Source organism: Aquarana catesbeiana, linkage group LG08 (assembly GCF_042186555.1).
Source record: "Aquarana catesbeiana isolate 2022-GZ linkage group LG08, ASM4218655v1, whole genome shotgun sequence".
Lineage (NCBI taxonomy): Eukaryota > Metazoa > Chordata > Amphibia > Anura > Ranidae > Aquarana > Aquarana catesbeiana.
Window position 1 is genome coordinate 829,408 of NC_133331.1, and position 19,703 is coordinate 849,110.

The window sequence follows — 19,703 nt, forward strand, 5'->3', positions numbered from 1 at the left end:
CCATGTCACCAGTGATATCTACACCTCACCACACACACCTCACTCCCCAGTATCCATGTCACCAGTGATATCTACACCTCACCACACACACCTCACTCCCCAGTATCCATGTCACCAGTGATATCTACACCCCACCACACACACCTCACTCCCCAGTATCCATGTCACCAGTGATATCTACACCCACCCACACACACCTCACTCCCCAGTATCCATGTCACCAGTGATATCTACACCTCACCACACACACCTCACTCCCCAGTATCCATGTCACCAGTGATATCTACACCCCACCACACACCTCACTCCCCAGTATCCATGTCACCAGTGATATCTACACCCCACCACACACCTCACTCCCCAGTATCCATGTCACCAGTGATATCTACACCCACCACACACCTCACTCCCCAGTATCCATGTCACCAGTGATATCTACACCTCACCACACACCTCACTCCCCAGTATCCATGTCACCAGTGATATCTACACCCACCACACACCTCACTCCCCAGTATCCATGTCACCAGTGATATCTACACCCCACCACACACACCTCACTCCCCAGTATCCATGTCACCAGTGATATCTACACCTCACCACACCCCTCACTCCCCAGTATCCATGTCACCAGTGATATCTACACCCACCACACACACCTCACTCCCCAGTATCCATGTCACCAGTGATATCTACACCTCACCACACACACCTCACTCCCCAGTATCCATGTCACCAGTGATATCTACACCCCACCACACACACCTCACTCCCCAGTATCCATGTCACCAGTGATATCTACACCCCACCACACACACCTCACTCCCCAGTATCCATGTCACCAGTGATATCTACACCCCACCACACACACCTCACTCCCCAGTATCCATGTCACCAGTGAGATCTACACCCCCCACACACCTCACTCCCCAGTATCCATGTCACCAGTGATATCTACACCTCACCACACACACCTCACTCCCCAGTATCCATGTCACCAGTGAGATCTACACCCCACCACACACACCTCACTCCCCAGTATCCATGTCACCAGTGATATCTACACCCCACCACACACCTCACTCCCCAGTATCCATGTCACCAGTGATATCTACACCCACCACACACACCTCACTCCCCAGTATCCATGTCACCAGTGATATCTACACCCCACCACACACCTCACTCCCCAGTATCCATGTCACCAGTGATATCTACACCCCACCACACACACCTCACTCCCCAGTATCCATGTCACCAGTGATATCTACACCCCACCACACACCTCACTCCCCAGTATCCATGTCACCAGTGAGATCTACACCCTCACCACACACCTCACTCCCCAGTATCCATGTCACCAGTGATATCTACACCCCACCACACACACCTCACTCCCCAGTATCCATGTCACCAGTGATATCTACACCTCACCACACACCTCACTCCCCAGTATCCATGTCACCAGTGATATCTACACCCCCACCACACACACCTCACTCCCCAGTATCCATGTCACCAGTGATATCTACACCCCACCACACACACCTCACTCCCCAGTATCCATGTCACCAGTGATATCTACACCCCACCACACACACCTCACTCCCCAGTATCCATGTCACCAGTGAGATCTACACCTCACCACACACCTCACTCCCCAGTATCCATGTCACCAGTGATATCTACACCCCACCACACACACCTCACTCCCCAGTATCCATGTCACCAGTGATATCTACACCCACCACACACACCTCACTCCCCAGTATCCATGTCACCAGTGATATCTACACCTCACCACACACCTCACTCCCCAGTATCCATGTCACCAGTGATATCTACACCCCACCACACACCCTCACTCCCCAGTATCCATGTCACCAGTGATATCTACACCTCACCACACACCTCACTCCCCAGTATCCATGTCACCAGTGATATCTACACCTCACCACACACACCTCACTCCCCAGTATCCATGTCACCAGTGAGATCTACACCTCACCACACACCTCACTCCCCAGTATCCATGTCACCAGTGATATCTACACCTCACCACACACACCTCACTCCCCAGTATCCATGTCACCAGTGAGATCTACATCCCACCACACACCTCACTCCCCAGTATCCATGTCACCAGTGATATCTACATCCCACCACACACACCTCACTCCCCAGTATCCATGTCACCAGTGATATCTACACCCCACCACACACCTCACTCCCCAGTATCCATGTCACCAGTGATATCTACATCCCCACACACACCTCACTCCCCAGTATCCATGTCACCAGTGATATCTACATCCCACCACACACCTCACTCCCCAGTATCCATGTCACCAGTGATATCTACACCCCACCACACACACCTCACTCCCCAGTATCCATGTCACCAGTGATATCTACACCCCACCACACACCTCACTCCCCAGTATCCATGTCACCAGTGATATCTACACCTCACCACACACCTCACTCCCCAGTATCCATGTCACCAGTGATATCTACACCTCACCACACACCTCACTCCCCAGTATCCATGTCACCAGTGAGATCTACACCTCACCACACACCTCACTCCCCAGTATCCATGTCACCAGTGATATCTACACCCCACCACACACACCTCACTCCCCAGTATCCATGTCACCAGTGATATCTACACCCCACCACACACCTCACTCCCCAGTATCCATGTCACCAGTGATATCTACACCCCACCACACACACCTCACTCCCCAGTATCCATGTCACCAGTGATATCTACACCCCACCACACACCTCACTCCCCAGTATCCATGTCACCAGTGAGATCTACACCCCACCACACACCTCACTCCCCAGTATCCATGTCACCAGTGATATCTACACCCCACCACACACCTCACTCCCCAGTATCCATGTCACCAGTGATATCTACACCTCACCACACACACCTCACTCCCCAGTATCCATGTCACCAGTGATATCTACACCTCACCACACACCTCACTCCCCAGTATCCATGTCACCAGTGATATCTACACCCCACCACACACACCTCACTCCCCAGTATCCATGTCACCAGTGATATCTACACCCCACCACACACCTCACTCCCCAGTATCCATGTCACCAGTGATATCTACACCTCACCACACACCTCACTCCCCAGTATCCATGTCACCAGTGATATCTACACCTCACCACACACACCTCACTCCCCAGTATCCATGTCACCAGTGATATCTACACCCTCACCACACACCTCACTCCCCAGTATCCATGTCACCAGTGATATCTACACCCCACCACACACCTCACTCCCCAGTATCCATGTCACCAGTGATATCTACACCTCACCACACACACCTCACTCCCCAGTATCCATGTCACCAGTGATATCTACACCCCACCACACACACCTCACTCCCCAGTATCCATGTCACCAGTGATATCTACACCCCACCACACACACCTCACTCCCCAGTATCCATGTCACCAGTGATATCTACACCTCACCACACACCTCACTCCCCAGTATCCATGTCACCAGTGATATCTACACCCCACCACACACCTCACTCCCCAGTATCCATGTCACCAGTGATATCTACACCCCACCACACACCTCACTCCCCAGTATCCATGTCACCAGTGAGATCTACACCCCACCACACACCTCACTCCCCAGTATCCATGTCACCAGTGAGATCTACACCCCACCACACACACCTCACTCCCCAGTATCCATGTCACCAGTGATATCTACACCCCACCCCACACACCTCACTCCCCAGTATCCATGTCACCAGTGATATCTACACCCCACCACACACACCTCACTCCCCAGTATCCATGTCACCAGTGAGATCTACACCCCACCACACACACCTCACTCCCCAGTATCCATGTCACCAGTGATATCTACACCCCACCACACACACCTCACTCCCCAGTATCCATGTCACCAGTGAGATCTACACCCCCCACACACCTCACTCCCCAGTATCCATGTCACCAGTGATATCTACACCCCACCACACACACCTCACTCCCCAGTATCCATGTCACCAGTGAGATCTACACCCCACACACCTCACTCCCCAGTATCCATGTCACCAGTGAGATCTACACCCCACACACACACCTCACTCCCCAGTATCCATGTCACCAGTGATATCTACACCCCACCACACACACCTCACTCCCCAGTATCCATGTCACCAGTGAGATCTACACCCCACCACACACACCTCACTCCCCAGTATCCATGTCACCAGTGATATCTACACCCCACACACACACCTCACTCCCCAGTATCCATGTCACCAGTGAGATCTACACCCCACCACACACACCTCACTCCCCAGTATCCATGTCACCAGTGAGATCTACACCCCACCACACACACCTCACTCCCCAGTATCCATGTCACCAGTGATATCTACACCCCACCACACACCTCACTCCCCAGTATCCATGTCACCAGTGATATCTACACCCCCACACACCTCACTCCCCAGTATCCATGTCACCAGTGATATCTACACCTCACCACACACCTCACTCCCCAGTATCCATGTCACCAGTGATATCTACACCCCACCACACACCCTCACTCCCCAGTATCCATGTCACCAGTGATATCTACACCTCACCACACACACCTCACTCCCCAGTATCCATGTCACCAGTGATATCTACACCTCACCACACACACCTCACTCCCCAGTATCCATGTCACCAGTGATATCTACACCTCACCACACACCTCACTCCCCAGTATCCATGTCACCAGTGATATCTACACCTCACCACACACACCTCACTCCCCAGTATCCATGTCACCAGTGATATCTACACCTCACCACACACACCTCACTCCCCAGTATCCATGTCACCAGTGATATCTACACCCCACCCACACACCTCACTCCCCAGTATCCATGTCACCAGTGATATCTACACCTCACCACACACACCTCACTCCCCAGTATCCATGTCACCAGTGATATCTACACCCCACCACACACACCTCACTCCCCAGTATCCATGTCACCAGTGAGATCTACACCCCACCAACACACCTCACTCCCCAGTATCCATGTCACCAGTGAGATCTACACCCCACCACACACACCTCACTCCCCAGTATCCATGTCACCAGTGAGATCTACACCCCACCACACACCTCACTCCCCAGTATCCATGTCACCAGTGATATCTACACCTCACCACACACACCTCACTCCCCAGTATCCATGTCACCAGTGAGATCTACACCCCACCCCACACACCTCACTCCCCAGTATCCATGTCACCAGTGATATCTACACCCACACACACCTCACTCCCCAGTATCCATGTCACCAGTGATATCTACACCCCACCCCACACACCTCACTCCCCAGTATCCATGTCACCAGTGATATCTACACCCCACCACACACACCTCACTCCCCAGTATCCATGTCACCAGTGATATCTACACCTCACCACACACCTCACTCCCCAGTATCCATGTCACCAGTGATATCTACACCTCACCACACACACCTCACTCCCCAGTATCCATGTCACCAGTGATATCTACACCTCACCACACACACCTCACTCCCCAGTATCCATGTCACCAGTGATATCTACACCCCACCCCACACACCTCACTCCCCAGTATCCATGTCACCAGTGAGATCTACACCCCACCACACACCTCACTCCCCAGTATCCATGTCACCAGTGATATCTACACCCCACCACACACACCTCACTCCCCAGTATCCATGTCACCAGTGATATCTACACCTCACCACACACACCTCACTCCCCAGTATCCATGTCACCAGTGATATCTACACCTCACCACACACACCTCACTCCCCAGTATCCATGTCACCAGTGATATCTACACCCCACCCCACACACCTCACTCCCCAGTATCCATGTCACCAGTGAGATCTACACACCACCACACACCTCACTCCCCAGTATCCATGTCACCAGTGATATCTACACCTCACCACACACACCTCACTCCCCAGTATCCATGTCACCAGTGATATCTACACCCCACCACACACACCTCACTCCCCAGTATCCATGTCACCAGTGATATCTACACCCCACCACACACACCTCACTCCCCAGTATCCATGTCACCAGTGAGATCTACACCCCACCACACACACCTCACTCCCCAGTATCCATGTCACCAGTGATATCTACACCCCACCACACACACCTCACTCCCCAGTATCCATGTCACCAGTGATATCTACACCTCACCACACACCTCACTCCCCAGTATCCATGTCACCAGTGATATCTACACCCCACCACACACACCTCACTCCCCAGTATCCATGTCACCAGTGATATCTACACCCCACCACACACACCTCACTCCCCAGTATCCATGTCACCAGTGATATCTACACCTCACCACACACACCTCACTCCCCAGTATCCATGTCACCAGTGATATCTACACCCCACCACACACACCTCACTCCCCAGTATCCATGTCACCAGTGATATCTACACCTCACCACACACACCTCACTCCCCAGTATCCATGTCACCAGTGAGATCTACACCCCACCACACACACCTCACTCCCCAGTATCCATGTCACCAGTGATATCTACACCCCACCACACACCTCACTCCCCAGTATCCATGTCACCAGTGATATCTACACCCCACCACACACCTCACTCCCCAGTATCCATGTCACCAGTGATATCTACACCCCACCACACACACCTCACTCCCCAGTATCCATGTCACCAGTGATATCTACACCTCACCACACACACCTCACTCCCCAGTATCCATGTCACCAGTGATATCTACACCCCACCACACACACCTCACTCCCCAGTATCCATGTCACCAGTGATATCTACACCTCACCACACACACCTCACTCCCCAGTATCCATGTCACCAGTGAGATCTACACCTCACCACACCTCACTCCCCAGTATCCATGTCACCAGTGATATCTACACCCCACCACACACACCTCACTCCCCAGTATCCATGTCACCAGTGAGATCTACACCCCACCACACACACCTCACTCCCCAGTATCCATGTCACCAGTGAGATCTACACCCCACCACACACCTCACTCCCCAGTATCCATGTCACCAGTGATATCTACACCCCACCACACACCTCACTCCCCAGTATCCATGTCACCAGTGATATCTACACCCCACCACACACACCTCACTCCCCAGTATCCATGTCACCAGTGATATCTACACCCCACCACACACCTCACTCCCCAGTATCCATGTCACCAGTGATATCTACACCTCACCACACACACCTTACTCCCCAGTATCCATGTCACCAGTGATATCTACACCTCACCACACACCTCACTCCCCAGTATCCATGTCACCAGTGATATCTACACCCCACCACACACACCTCACTCCCCAGTATCCATGTCACCAGTGATATCTACACCCCACCACACACCTCACTCCCCAGTATCCATGTCACCAGTGATATCTACACCCCACCACACACCTCACTCCCCAGTATCCATGTCACCAGTGATATCTACACCCCACCACACACACCTCACTCCCCAGTATCCATGTCACCAGTGAGATCTACACCTCACCACACACACCTCACTCCCCAGTATCCATGTCACCAGTGATATCTACACCTCACACACCTCACTCCCCAGTATCCATGTCACCAGTGATATCTACACCCCACCACACACCTCACTCCCCAGTATCCATGTCACCAGTGATATCTACACCCCACCACACACCTCACTCCCCAGTATCCATGTCACCAGTGATATCTACACCCCACCACACACACCTCACTCCCCAGTATCCATGTCACCAGTGATATCTACACCCCACCACACACCTCACTCCCCAGTATCCATGTCACCAGTGATATCTACACCCCACCACACACACCTCACTCCCCAGTATCCATGTCACCAGTGATATCTACACCTCACCACACACCTCACTCCCCAGTATCCATGTCACCAGTGATATCTACACCTCACCACACACCTCACTCCCCAGTATCCATGTCACCAGTGATATCTACACCCCACCACACACACCTCACTCCCCAGTATCATGTCACCAGTGATATCTACACCTCACCACACACACCTCACTCCCCAGTATCCATGTCACCAGTGATATCTACACCTCACCACCACACCTCACTCCCCAGTATCCATGTCACCAGTGATATCTACATCCCACCACACACACCTCACTCCCCAGTATCCATGTCACCAGTGATATCTACACCCCACCACACACCTCACTCCCCAGTATCCATGTCACCAGTGAGATCTACACCACACACACCTCACTCCCCAGTATCCATGTCACCAGTGATATCTACACCCCACATACCTCACTCCCCAGTATCCATGTCACCAGTGATATCTACACCTCACCACACACCTCACTCCCCAGTATCCATGTCACCAGTGATATCTACACCCCACCACACACACCTCACTCCCCAGTATCCATGTCACCAGTGATATCTACACCCCACCACACACACCTCACTCCCCAGTATCCATGTCACCAGTGATATCTACACCCCACCACACACACCTCACTCCCCAGTATCCATGTCACCAGTGATATCTACACCCCACCACACACACCTCACTCTCCAGTATCCATGTCACCAGTGATATCTACACCCCACCACACACCTCACTCCCCAGTATCCATGTCACCAGTGATATCTACACCCCACCACACACCCCTCACTCCCCAGTATCCATGTCACCAGTGATATCTACACCCCACCACACACACCTCACTCCCCAGTATCCATGTCACCAGTGATATCTACACCCCACCACACACCTCACTCCCCAGTATCCATGTCACCAGTGATATCTACACCCCACCACACACCCCTCACTCCCCAGTATCCATGTCACCAGTGATATCTACACCCCAACCACACACACCTCACTCCCCAGTATCCATGTCACCAGTGATATCTACACCCCACCACACACACCTCACTCCCCAGTATCCATGTCACCAGTGATATCTACACCCCACCACACACACCTCACTCTCCAGTATCCATGTCACCAGTGATATCTACACCCCACCACACACCTCACTCCCCAGTATCCATGTCACCAGTGATATCTACACCCCACCACACACCCCTCACTCCCCAGTATCCATGTCACCAGTGATATCTACACCCCACCACACACACCTCACTCCCCAGTATCCATGTCACCAGTGATATCTACACCCCACCACACACCTCACTCCCCAGTATCCATGTCACCAGTGATATCTACACCTCACCACACACACCTCACTCCCCAGTATCCATGTCACCAGTGATATCTACACCCCACCACACACACCTCACTCCCCAGTATCCATGTCACCAGTGATATCTACACCTCACCACACACACCTCACTCCCCAGTATCCATGTCACCAGTGATATCTACACCCCACCACACACACCTCACTCTCCAGTATCCATGTCACCAGTGAGATCTACACCCCACCACACACACCTCACTCTCCAGTATCCATGTCACCAGTGATATCTACACCCCGCCACACACACCTCACTCCCCAGTATCCATGTCACCAGTGATATCTACATCCCACCACACACCTCACTCCCCAGTATCCATGTCACCAGTGATATCTACACCCCACCACACACACCTCACTCCCCAGTATCCATGTCACCAGTGATATCTACACCCCACCACACACCTCACTCCCCAGTATCCATGTCACCAGTGAGATCTACACCCCACCACACACACCTCACTCCCCAGTATCCATGTCACCAGTGATATCTACACCCCACCACACACCTCACTCCCCAGTATCCATGTCACCAGTGATATCTACACCTCACCACACACACCTCACTCCCCAGTATCCATGTCACCAGTGATATCTACACCTCACCACACACACCTCACTCCCCAGTATCCATGTCACCAGTGAGATCTACACCCCACCACACACCTCACTCCCCAGTATCCATGTCACCAGTGATATCTACACCCCACCACACACCTCACTCCCCAGTATCCATGTCACCAGTGATATCTACACCGCACCACACACCTCACTCCCCAGTATCCATGTCACCAGTGATATCTACACCTCACCACACACACCTCACTCCCCAGTATCCATGTCACCAGTGATATCTACACCCCACCACACACACCTCACTCCCCAGTATCCATGTCACCAGTGATATCTACACCCCACCCCACACACCTCACTCCCCAGTATCCATGTCACCAGTGATATCTACACCCCACCCCACACACCTCACTCCCCAGTATCCATGTCACCAGTGATATCTACACCTCACCACACACACCTCACTCTCCAGTATCCATGTCACCAGTGATATCTACACCCCACCCCACACACCTCACTCCCCAGTATCCATGTCACCAGTGATATCTACACCCCACCACACACACCTCACTCCCCAGTATCCATGTCACCAGTGATATCTACACCCCACCACACACACCTCACTCCCCAGTATCCATGTCACCAGTGATATCTACACCACACACACCTCACTCCCCAGTATCCATGTCACCAGTGATATCTACACCCCACCACACACCTCACTCCCCAGTATCCATGTCACCAGTGAGATCTACACCCCACCACACACACCTCACTCCCCAGTATCCATGTCACCAGTGATATCTACACCCCACCACACACCTCACTCCCCAGTATCCATGTCACCAGTGATATCTACACCCCACCACACACCTCACTCCCCAGTATCCATGTCACCAGTGATATCTACACCCCACCACACACACCTCACTCCCCAGTATCCATGTCACCAGTGATATCTACACCCCACACACCTCACTCCCCAGTATCCATGTCACCAGTGATATCTACACCTCACCACACACACCTCACTCCCCAGTATCCATGTCACCAGTGATATCTACACCCCACCACACACCTCACTCCCCAGTATCCATGTCACCAGTGATATCTACACCTCACCACACACCTCACTCCCCAGTATCCATGTCACCAGTGATATCTACACCCCACCACACACACCTCACTCCCCCGTATCCATGTCACCAGTGATATCTACACCCCACCACACACCTCACTCCCCAGTATCCATGTCACCAGTGATATCTACACCCCACCACACACCTCACTCCCCAGTATCCATGTCACCAGTGAGATCTACACCCCACCACACACACCTCACTCCCCAGTATCCATGTCACCAGTGAGATCTACACCTCACCACACCTCACTCCCCAGTATCCATGTCACCAGTGATATCTACACCCCACCACACACACCTCACTCCCCAGTATCCATGTCACCAGTGATATCTACACCCCACCACACACACCTCACTCCCCAGTATCCATGTCACCAGTGATATCTACACCCCACCACACACACCTCACTCCCCAGTATCCATGTCACCAGTGATATCTACATCCCACCACACACCTCACTCCCCAGTATCCATGTCACCAGTGATATCTACACCTCACCACACACACCTCACTCCCCAGTATCCATGTCACCAGTGATATCTACACCTCACCACACACACCTCACTCCCCAGTATCCATGTCACCAGTGATATCTACACCCCACCACACACACCTCACTCCCCAGTATCCATGTCACCAGTGATATCTACACCCCACCACACACACCTCACTCCCCAGTATCCATGTCACCAGTGATATCTACACCTCACCACACACACCTCACTCCCCAGTATCCATGTCACCAGTGATATCTACACCTCACCACACACACCTCACTCCCCAGTATCCATGTCACCAGTGAGATCTGCACTCCACTCACTGTGCAGTATCTGTCCGTAGGATTGCTCTCTCACCCCATTATATTGTGTGCTGCTTCTGTGTGGGTGTGAATGTATTCTGATTGTGTGTGAGGGTGTTGTTCTGTACAGGACCCCCTGTGTGTGTGTGTGTAGGGGGAGGGGGTCTGCCTGTGGGCTCCCTGCTCCTTTTCTCCTGGAATCTTTAAATCTGACCTGCCCTTCCATCTCTCCCTGCATGTTGGGTATTCCTCTTCCTCTACACTCCCTCACCCCCAACTGTTCTTCCCACCACAGCTCCTATGTTGGATGAGTCCGTGGTCACACAGCTGGTAGAGATGGGATTCCCGGCTGAAGCGTGTCGCAAAGCTGTATATTACACGGGCAACAGTGGAGCCGAGGCGGCCATGACATGGGTGATGTCACACATGGATGACCCAGGTAAAGGATAGTCCAGGGAAAAGAATATCTAACATGAGGCCCTCTTACAGCACATTATGTAGTCACAGCAGAGCTCTGAGATGTCAGGTCTGTCACAGGAGAGCTCTGAGATGTCAGGTCTATCACAGCGGAGCTCTGAGATGTCAGGTCTATCACAGGAGAGCTCTGAGATGTCAGGTCTATCACAGGAGAGCTCTGAGATGTCAAGTCTATCACAGGTGGAGCTCTGAGATGTCAGGTCTATCACAGGCGGAGCTCTGAGATGTCAGGTCTATCACAGCGGAGCTCTGAGATGTCAGGTCTATCACAGCGGAGCTCTGAGATGTCAGGTCTATCACAGCGGAGCTCTGAGATGTCAGGTCTATCACAGCGGAGCTCTGAGATGTCAGGTCTATCACAGGAGAGCTCTGAGATGTCAGGTCTATCACAGCGGAGCTCGGAGATGTCAGGTCTATCACAGGCGGAGCTCTGAGATGTCAGGTCTATCACAGGCGGAGCTCTGAGATGTCAGGTCTATCACAGGCGGAGCTCTGAGATGTCAGGTCTATCACAGGCGGAGCTCTGAGATGTCAGGTCTATCACAGCGGAGCTCTGAGATGTCAGGTCTATCACAGCGGAGCTCTGAGATGTCAGGTCTATCACAGCGGAGCTCGGAGATGTCAGGTCTATCACAGCGGAGCTCTGAGATGTCAGGTCTATCACAGCGGAGCTCGGAGATGTCAGGTCTATCACAGTCGGAGCTCTGAGATGTCAGGTCTATCACAGGCGGAGCTCTGAGATGTCAGGTCTATCACAGCGGAGCTCTGAGATGTCAGGTCTATCACACCGAAGCTCGGAGATGTCAGGTCTATCACAGGAGAGCTCTGAGATGTCAGGTCTATCACACCGAAGCTCGGAGATGTCAGGTCTATCACAGCGGAGCTCGGAGATGTCAGGTCTGTCACAGGAGAGCTCTGAGATGTCAGGTCTATCACAGGAGAGCTCTGAGATGTCAGGTCTATCACAGCGGAGCTCTGAGATGTCAGGTCTATCACAGCGGAGCTCTGAGATGTCAGGTCTATCACAGGCGGAGCTCTGAGATGTCAGGTCTATCACAGGCGGAGCTCTGAGATGTCAGGTCTATCACAGGCGGAGCTCTGAGATGTCAGGTCTATCACAGGCGGAGCTCTGAGATGTCAGGTCTATCACAGGCGGAGCTCTGAGATGTCAGGTCTATCACAGCGGAGCTCTGAGATGTCAGGTCTATCACAGGCGGAGCTCTGAGATGTCAGGTCTATCACAGGCGGAGCTCTGAGATGTCAGGTCTATCACAGGCGGAGCTCTGAGATGTCAGGTCTATCACAGCGGAGCTCTGAGATGTCAGGTCTATCACAGCGGAGCTCTGAGATGTCAGGTCTATCACAGCGGAGCTCTGAGATGTCAGGTCTATCACAGCGGAGCTCTGAGATGTCAGGTCTATCACAGCGGAGCTCTGAGATGTCAGGTCTATCACAGCGGAGCTCTGAGATGTCAGGTCTATCACAGCGGAGCTCGGAGATGTCAGGTCTATCACAGGCGGAGCTCTGAGATGTCAGGTCTATCACAGGAGAGCTCTGAGATGTCAGGTCTATCACAGGCGGAGCTTTGAGATGTCAGGTCTATCACAGGAGAGCTCTGAGATGTCAGGTCTATCACAGGAGAGCTCTGAGATGTCAGGTCTATCACAGGCGGAGCTCTGAGATGTCAGGTCTATCACAGCGGAGCTCTGAGATGTCAGGTCTATCACAGGCGGAGCTCTGAGATGTCAGGTCTATCACAGCGGAGCTCTGAGATGTCAGGTCTATCACAGGCGGAGCTCTGAGATGTCAGGTCTATCACAGGCGGAGCTCTGAGATGTCAGGTCTATCACAGTGGAGCTCTGAGATGTCAGGTCTATCACAGGCGGAGCTCTGAGATGTCAGGTCTATCACAGGCGGAGCTCTGAGATGTCAGGTCTATCACAGGCGGAGCTCTGAGATGTCAGGTCTATCACAGGCGGAGCTCTGAGATGTCAGGTCTATCACAGGAGAGCTCTGAGATGTCAGGTCTATCACAGGCGGAGCTCGGAGATGTCAGGTCTATCACAGGCGGAGCTCTGAGATGTCAGGTCTATCACAGCGGAGCTCTGAGATGTCAGGTCTATCACAGGCGGAGCTCTGAGATGTCAGGTCTATCACAGGCGGAGCTCTGAGATGTCAGGTCTATCACAGGCGGAGCTCTGAGATGTCAGGTCTATCACAGGAGAGCTCTGAGATGTCAGGTCTATCACAGGAGAGCTCTGAGATGTCAGGTCTATCACAGGAGAGCTCTGAGATGTCAGGTCTATCACAGCGGAGCTCTGAGATGTCAGGTCTATCACAGGCGGACCTCTGAGATGTCAGGTCTATCACAGGCGGAGCTCTGAGATGTCAGGTCTATCACAGGCGGAGCTCTGAGATGTCAGGTCTATCACAGGCGGAGCTCTGAGATGTCAGGTCTATCACAGGCGGAGCTCTGAGATGTCAGGTCTATCACAGGCGGAGCTCTGAGATGTCAGGTCTATCACAGGCGGAGCTCTGAGATGTCAGGTCTATCACAGGCGGAGCTCTGAGATGTCAGGTCTATCACAGGCGGAGCTCTGAGATGTCAGGTCTATCACAGGCGGAGCTCTGAGATGTCAGGTCTATCACAGCGGAGCTCTGAGATGTCAGGTCTATCACAGCTGTTGTATAAGCACAGGCAGGGTGATGTGTGGAGTTCGCTCACATCCTGGCATATCATCTAAATCTGCTTTATTCAAAATCTTTCTGCAGACTTTGCTCAGCCGCTGGTTTTATCAGGGGTCAGTGCACCATCTTCAGTCCCCACCGGAGGAGACCCCCCATCAGAGGAGCACATAGCCACCATTATATCCATGGGCTTCTCTCATGATCAGGCAGTGAGAGCCCTTCGATCTACGGTGAGTCTTCCATGGTGGATAGTGTGCTGGTTACTATACCTGTTGCCACTCTTCTTATCCTTTTACATTCCATTTCCTGTTCACTGTTACCCTTCACTTCTATAGAACACCTTTACAGTCAGGCTTGTACTAATCCATGATCCCGCCATTCTTTTATTTTATTTCCTTCTCTCAATTCTGTCTTATTTTCTTCTCTTCTTCTCTTTCCTTCCTCACCTTTTCCTTTCTTCTGATGTCTTACTTTTCTTTATTTCCTTTATTTCTACTCTGCTCTTATCTCCCTTACAGCCTCCCTTTCTCAGGCCTTTCTTCTTTAAAGCATCTTTTCCTTCCTCCAAACCTCCCTCCTTCAAGCCTCCCTTCCTTCCTGCCTCCCTCCCTTCCTCCCTTCAATCCCTCCCGCCTCCCTCCCTTCCTTCAATCCTTCCCGCCTCCCTCCCTTCCTTCAATCCTTCCCGCCTCCCTCCCTTCCTTCAATCCTTCCCGCCTCCCTCCCTTCCTTCAATCCTTCCCGCCTCCCTCCCTTCCTTCAATCCTTCCCGCCTCCCTCCCTTCCTTCAATCCTTCCCGCCTCCCTCCCTTCCTTCAATCCTTCCCGCCTCCCTCCCTTCCTTCAATCCTTCCCGCCTCCCTCCCTTCAATCCTTCCCGCCTCCCTCCCTTCCTTCAATCCTTCCCGCCTCCCTCCCTTCCATCAATCCTTCCCTCCTCCCTCCCTCCCTTCAATCCTTCCCGCCTCCCTCCCTCCCTTCAATCCTTCCCGCCTCCCTCCCTCCAATCCTTCCCGCCTCCCTCCCTCCCTTCAATCCTTCCCGCCTCCCTCCCTCCAATCCTTCCCGCCTCCCTCCCGCCTCCCTCCCTTCCTTCAATCCTTCCCGCCTCCCTCCCTTCCTTCAATCCTTCCCGCCTCCCTCCCTTCCTTCAATCCTTCCCGCCTCCCTCCCTTCCTTCAATCCTTCCCGCCTCCCTCCCTTCCTTCAATCCTTCCCGCCTCCCTTCCTCCCTTCAATCCTTCCTCCAATCCTTCCCGCCTCCCTCCCTCCCTTCAATCCTTCCTCCCTCCCTCCAATCCTTCCCGCCTCCCTCCCTTCCTTCAATCCTTCCCGCCTCCCTTCAATCCTTCCTCCAATCCTTCCCGCCTCCCTCCCTTCCTCCAATCCTTCCCGCCTCCCTCCCTTCCTCCAATCCTTCCCGCCTCCCTCCCTTCCTCCAATCCTTCCCGCCTCCCTCCCTTCCTTCAATCCTTCCCGCCTCCCTCCCTTCCTTCAATCCTTCCCGCCTCCCTCCCTTCCTTCAATCCTTCCCGCCTCCCTCCCTTCCTTCAATCCTTCCCGCCTCCCTCCCTTCCTTCAATCCTTCTCGCCTCCCTCCCTACCTTCAATCCTTCCCGCCTCCCTCCCTTCAATCCTTCCCGCCTCCCTCCCTCCCTTCAATCCTTCCCGCCTCCCTCCCTACCTTCAATCCTTCCCGCCTCCCTCCCTCCCTCCAATCCTTCCCGCCTCCCTCCCTTCCTGCCTCCCTCCCTTCGTTCAATCCTTCCCGCCTCCCTTCAATCCTTCCCGCCTCCCTCCAATCCTTCCCGCCTCCCTCCCTTCCTTCAATCCTTCCCGCCTCCCTCCCTTCCTTCAATCCTTCCCGCCTCCCTTCCTTCCTTCCTTCAATCCTTCCCGCCTCCCTCCCTTCCTTCAATCCTTCCCGCCTCCCTCCCTTCCTTCAATCCTTCCCGCCTCCCTCCCTCCCTTCAATCCTTCCAGCCTCCCTCCCTTCCTTCAATCCTTCCCGCCTCCCTCCTTTCCTCCAATCCTTCCCGCCTCCCTCCCTTCCTTCAATCCTTCCCGCCTCCCTTCAATCCTTCCCGCCTCCCTCCCTCCCTTCAATCCTTCCCGCCTCCCTCCCTTCCTTCAATCCTTCACGCCTCCCTCCCTTCCTTCAATCCTTCCCGCCTCCCTTCCTGCAATCCTTCCCGCCTCCCTCACTTCCTTCCTTTAATCCTTCCCGCCTCCCTCCCTTCAATCCTTCCCGCCTCCCTCCCTTCCTTCAATCCTTCCCGCCTCCCTCCCTTCCTTCAATCCTTCCCGCCTCCCTCCCTTCCTTCAATCCTTCCCGCCTCCCTCCCTTCCTTCAATCCTTCCCACCCCCCTCCCTCCCTTCAATCCTTCCTCCAATCCTTCCCGCCTCCCTCCCTTCAATCCTTCCTCCAATCCTTCCTCCAATCCTTCCCGCCTCCCTCCCTTCCTTTAATCCTTCCCGCCTCCCTCCCTTCCTTTAATCCTTCCCGCCTCCCTCCCTTCAATCCTTCCCGCCTCCCTCCCTTCCTTCAATCCTTCCCGCCTCCCTCCCTTCCTTCAATCCTTCCCGCCTCCCTCCCTTCCTTCAATCCTTCCCGCCTCCCTCCCTTCAATCCTTCCCGCCTCCCTCCCTTCCTTCAATCCTTCCCGCCTCCCTCCCTTCCTTCAATCCTTCCCGCCTCCCTCCCTTCCTTCAATCCTTCCCGCCTCCCTCCCTTCCTTCAATCATTCCCGCCTCCCTCCCTTCAATCCTTCCCGCCTCCCTCCCTTCAATCCTTCCCGCCTCCCTCCCTTCAATCCTTCCCGCCTCCCTCCCTTCAATCCTTCCCGCCTCCCTCCCTTCCTTCAATCCTTCCCGCCTCCCTTCCTTACTTCAATCCTTCCTCCAATCCTTCCCGCCTCCCTCCCTTCCTTCAATCCTTCACGCCTCCCTCCCTTCCTTCAATCCTTCCCGCCTCCCTCCCTCCCTTCAATCCTTCCCGCCTCCCTCCCTTCCCGCAATCCTTCCCGCCTCCCTCCCTCCCTTCAATCCTTCCCGCCTCCCTCCCTCCCTTCAATCCTTCCCGCCTCCCTCCCTCCCTTCAATCCTTCCCGCCTCCCTCCCTCCCTTCAATCCTTCCCGCCTCCCTCCCTTCCTCCAATCCTTCCCGCCTCCCTCCCTTCCTCCAATCCTTCCCGCCTCCCTCCCTTCCTCCAATCCTTCCCGCCTCCCTCCCTTCCTTCAATCCTTCCCGCATCCCTCCCTTCCTTCAATCCTTCCCGCCTCCCTCCCTTACTTCAATCCTTCCCGCCTCCCTCACTTCCTTCAATCCTTCCCGCCTCCCTCCCTCCCTTCAATCCTTCCCGCCTCCCTCCCTTCCTTCAATCCTTCCCGCCTCTCTCCCTTCCTTCAATCCTTCCCGCCTCCCTCCCTCCCTTCAATCCTTCCCGCCTCCCTTCCTCCCTTCAATCCTTCCCGCCTCCCTCCCTTCCTTCAATCCTTCTCGCCTCCCTCCCTACCTTCAATCCTTCCCGCCTCCCTCCCTCCCTTCAATCCTTCCCGCATCCCTCCCTCCCATCAATCCTTCCCGCCTCCCTCCCTTCCTTCAATCCTTCCCGCCTCCCTCCCTTACTTCAATCCTTCCCGCCTCCCTCCCTTCCTTCAATCCTTCCCGCCTCCCTCCCTTCCTTCAATCCTTCCCGCCTCCCTCCCTTCCTTCAATCCTTCCCGCCTCCCTCCCTCCCTTCAATCCTTCCCGCCTCCCTCCCTCCCTTCAATCCTTCCCGCATCCCTCCCTTCCTTCAATCCTTCCCGCCTCCCTCCCTTCCTTCAATCCTTCTCGCCTCCCTCCCTTCCTTCAATCCTTCCCGCCTCCCTCCCTTCCTTCAATCCTTCCCGCCTCCCTCCCTTCCTTCAATCCTTCCCGCCTCCCTCCCTTCCTTCAATCCTTCCCGCCTCCCTCCCTCCCTTTAATCCTTCCCGCCTCCCTCCCTCCCTTCAATCCTTCCCGCATCCCTCCCTTCCTTCAATCCTTCCCGCCTCCCTCCCTCCCTTCAATCCTTCCCGCCTCCCTCCCTCCCTTCAATCCTTCCCGCCTCCCTCCCTTACTTCAATCCTTCCCGCCTCCCTCCCTTACTTCAATCCTTCCCGCCTCCCTCCCTTCCTTCAATCCTTCCCGCCTCCCTCCCTTCCTTCAATCCTTCCCGCCTCCCTCCCTCCCTTCAATCCTTCCCGCCTCCCTCCCTTCAATCCTTCCCGCCTCCCTCCCTCCCTTCAATCCTTCCCGCATCCCTCCCTTCCTTCAATCCTTCCCGCCTCCCTCCCTTCCATCAATCCTTCCCGCCTCCCTCCCTCCCTTCAATCCTTCCCGCCTCCCTCCCTTCCTTCAATCCTTCCCGCCTCCCTCCCTTCCTTCAGTCCTTCCCGCCTCCCTCCCTTCCTTCAATCCTTCCCGCCTCCCTCCCTTCCTTCAATCCTTCCCGCCTCCCTCCCTTCCTTCAATCCTTCCCGCCTCCCTTCAATCCTTCCCGCCTCCCTCCCTCCCTTCAATCCTTCCCGCCTCCCTCCCTTCCCGCAATCCTTCCCGCCTCCCTCCCTCCCTTCAATCCTTCCCGCCTCCCTCCCTCCCGCCTCCCTCCATCCCTTCAATCCTTCCCGCCT

General features: G+C 54.2%; 1 protein-coding gene across 1 annotated transcript in view; it reads left to right on the top strand.

The window, feature by feature from the left end:
* The window catches only part of LOC141105517 (ubiquitin carboxyl-terminal hydrolase 5-like), a gene marked incomplete in the record, with an annotated part of 87,434 nt that overhangs the window by 57,930 nt on the left and 9,801 nt on the right, over positions 1 to 19,703 (top strand). Inside the window, 2 exon segments of the mRNA XM_073595378.1 lie at positions 12,177 to 12,320; positions 15,131 to 15,276. Coding sequence (XP_073451479.1) covers positions 12,177 to 12,320; positions 15,131 to 15,276 — 290 coding nt within the window.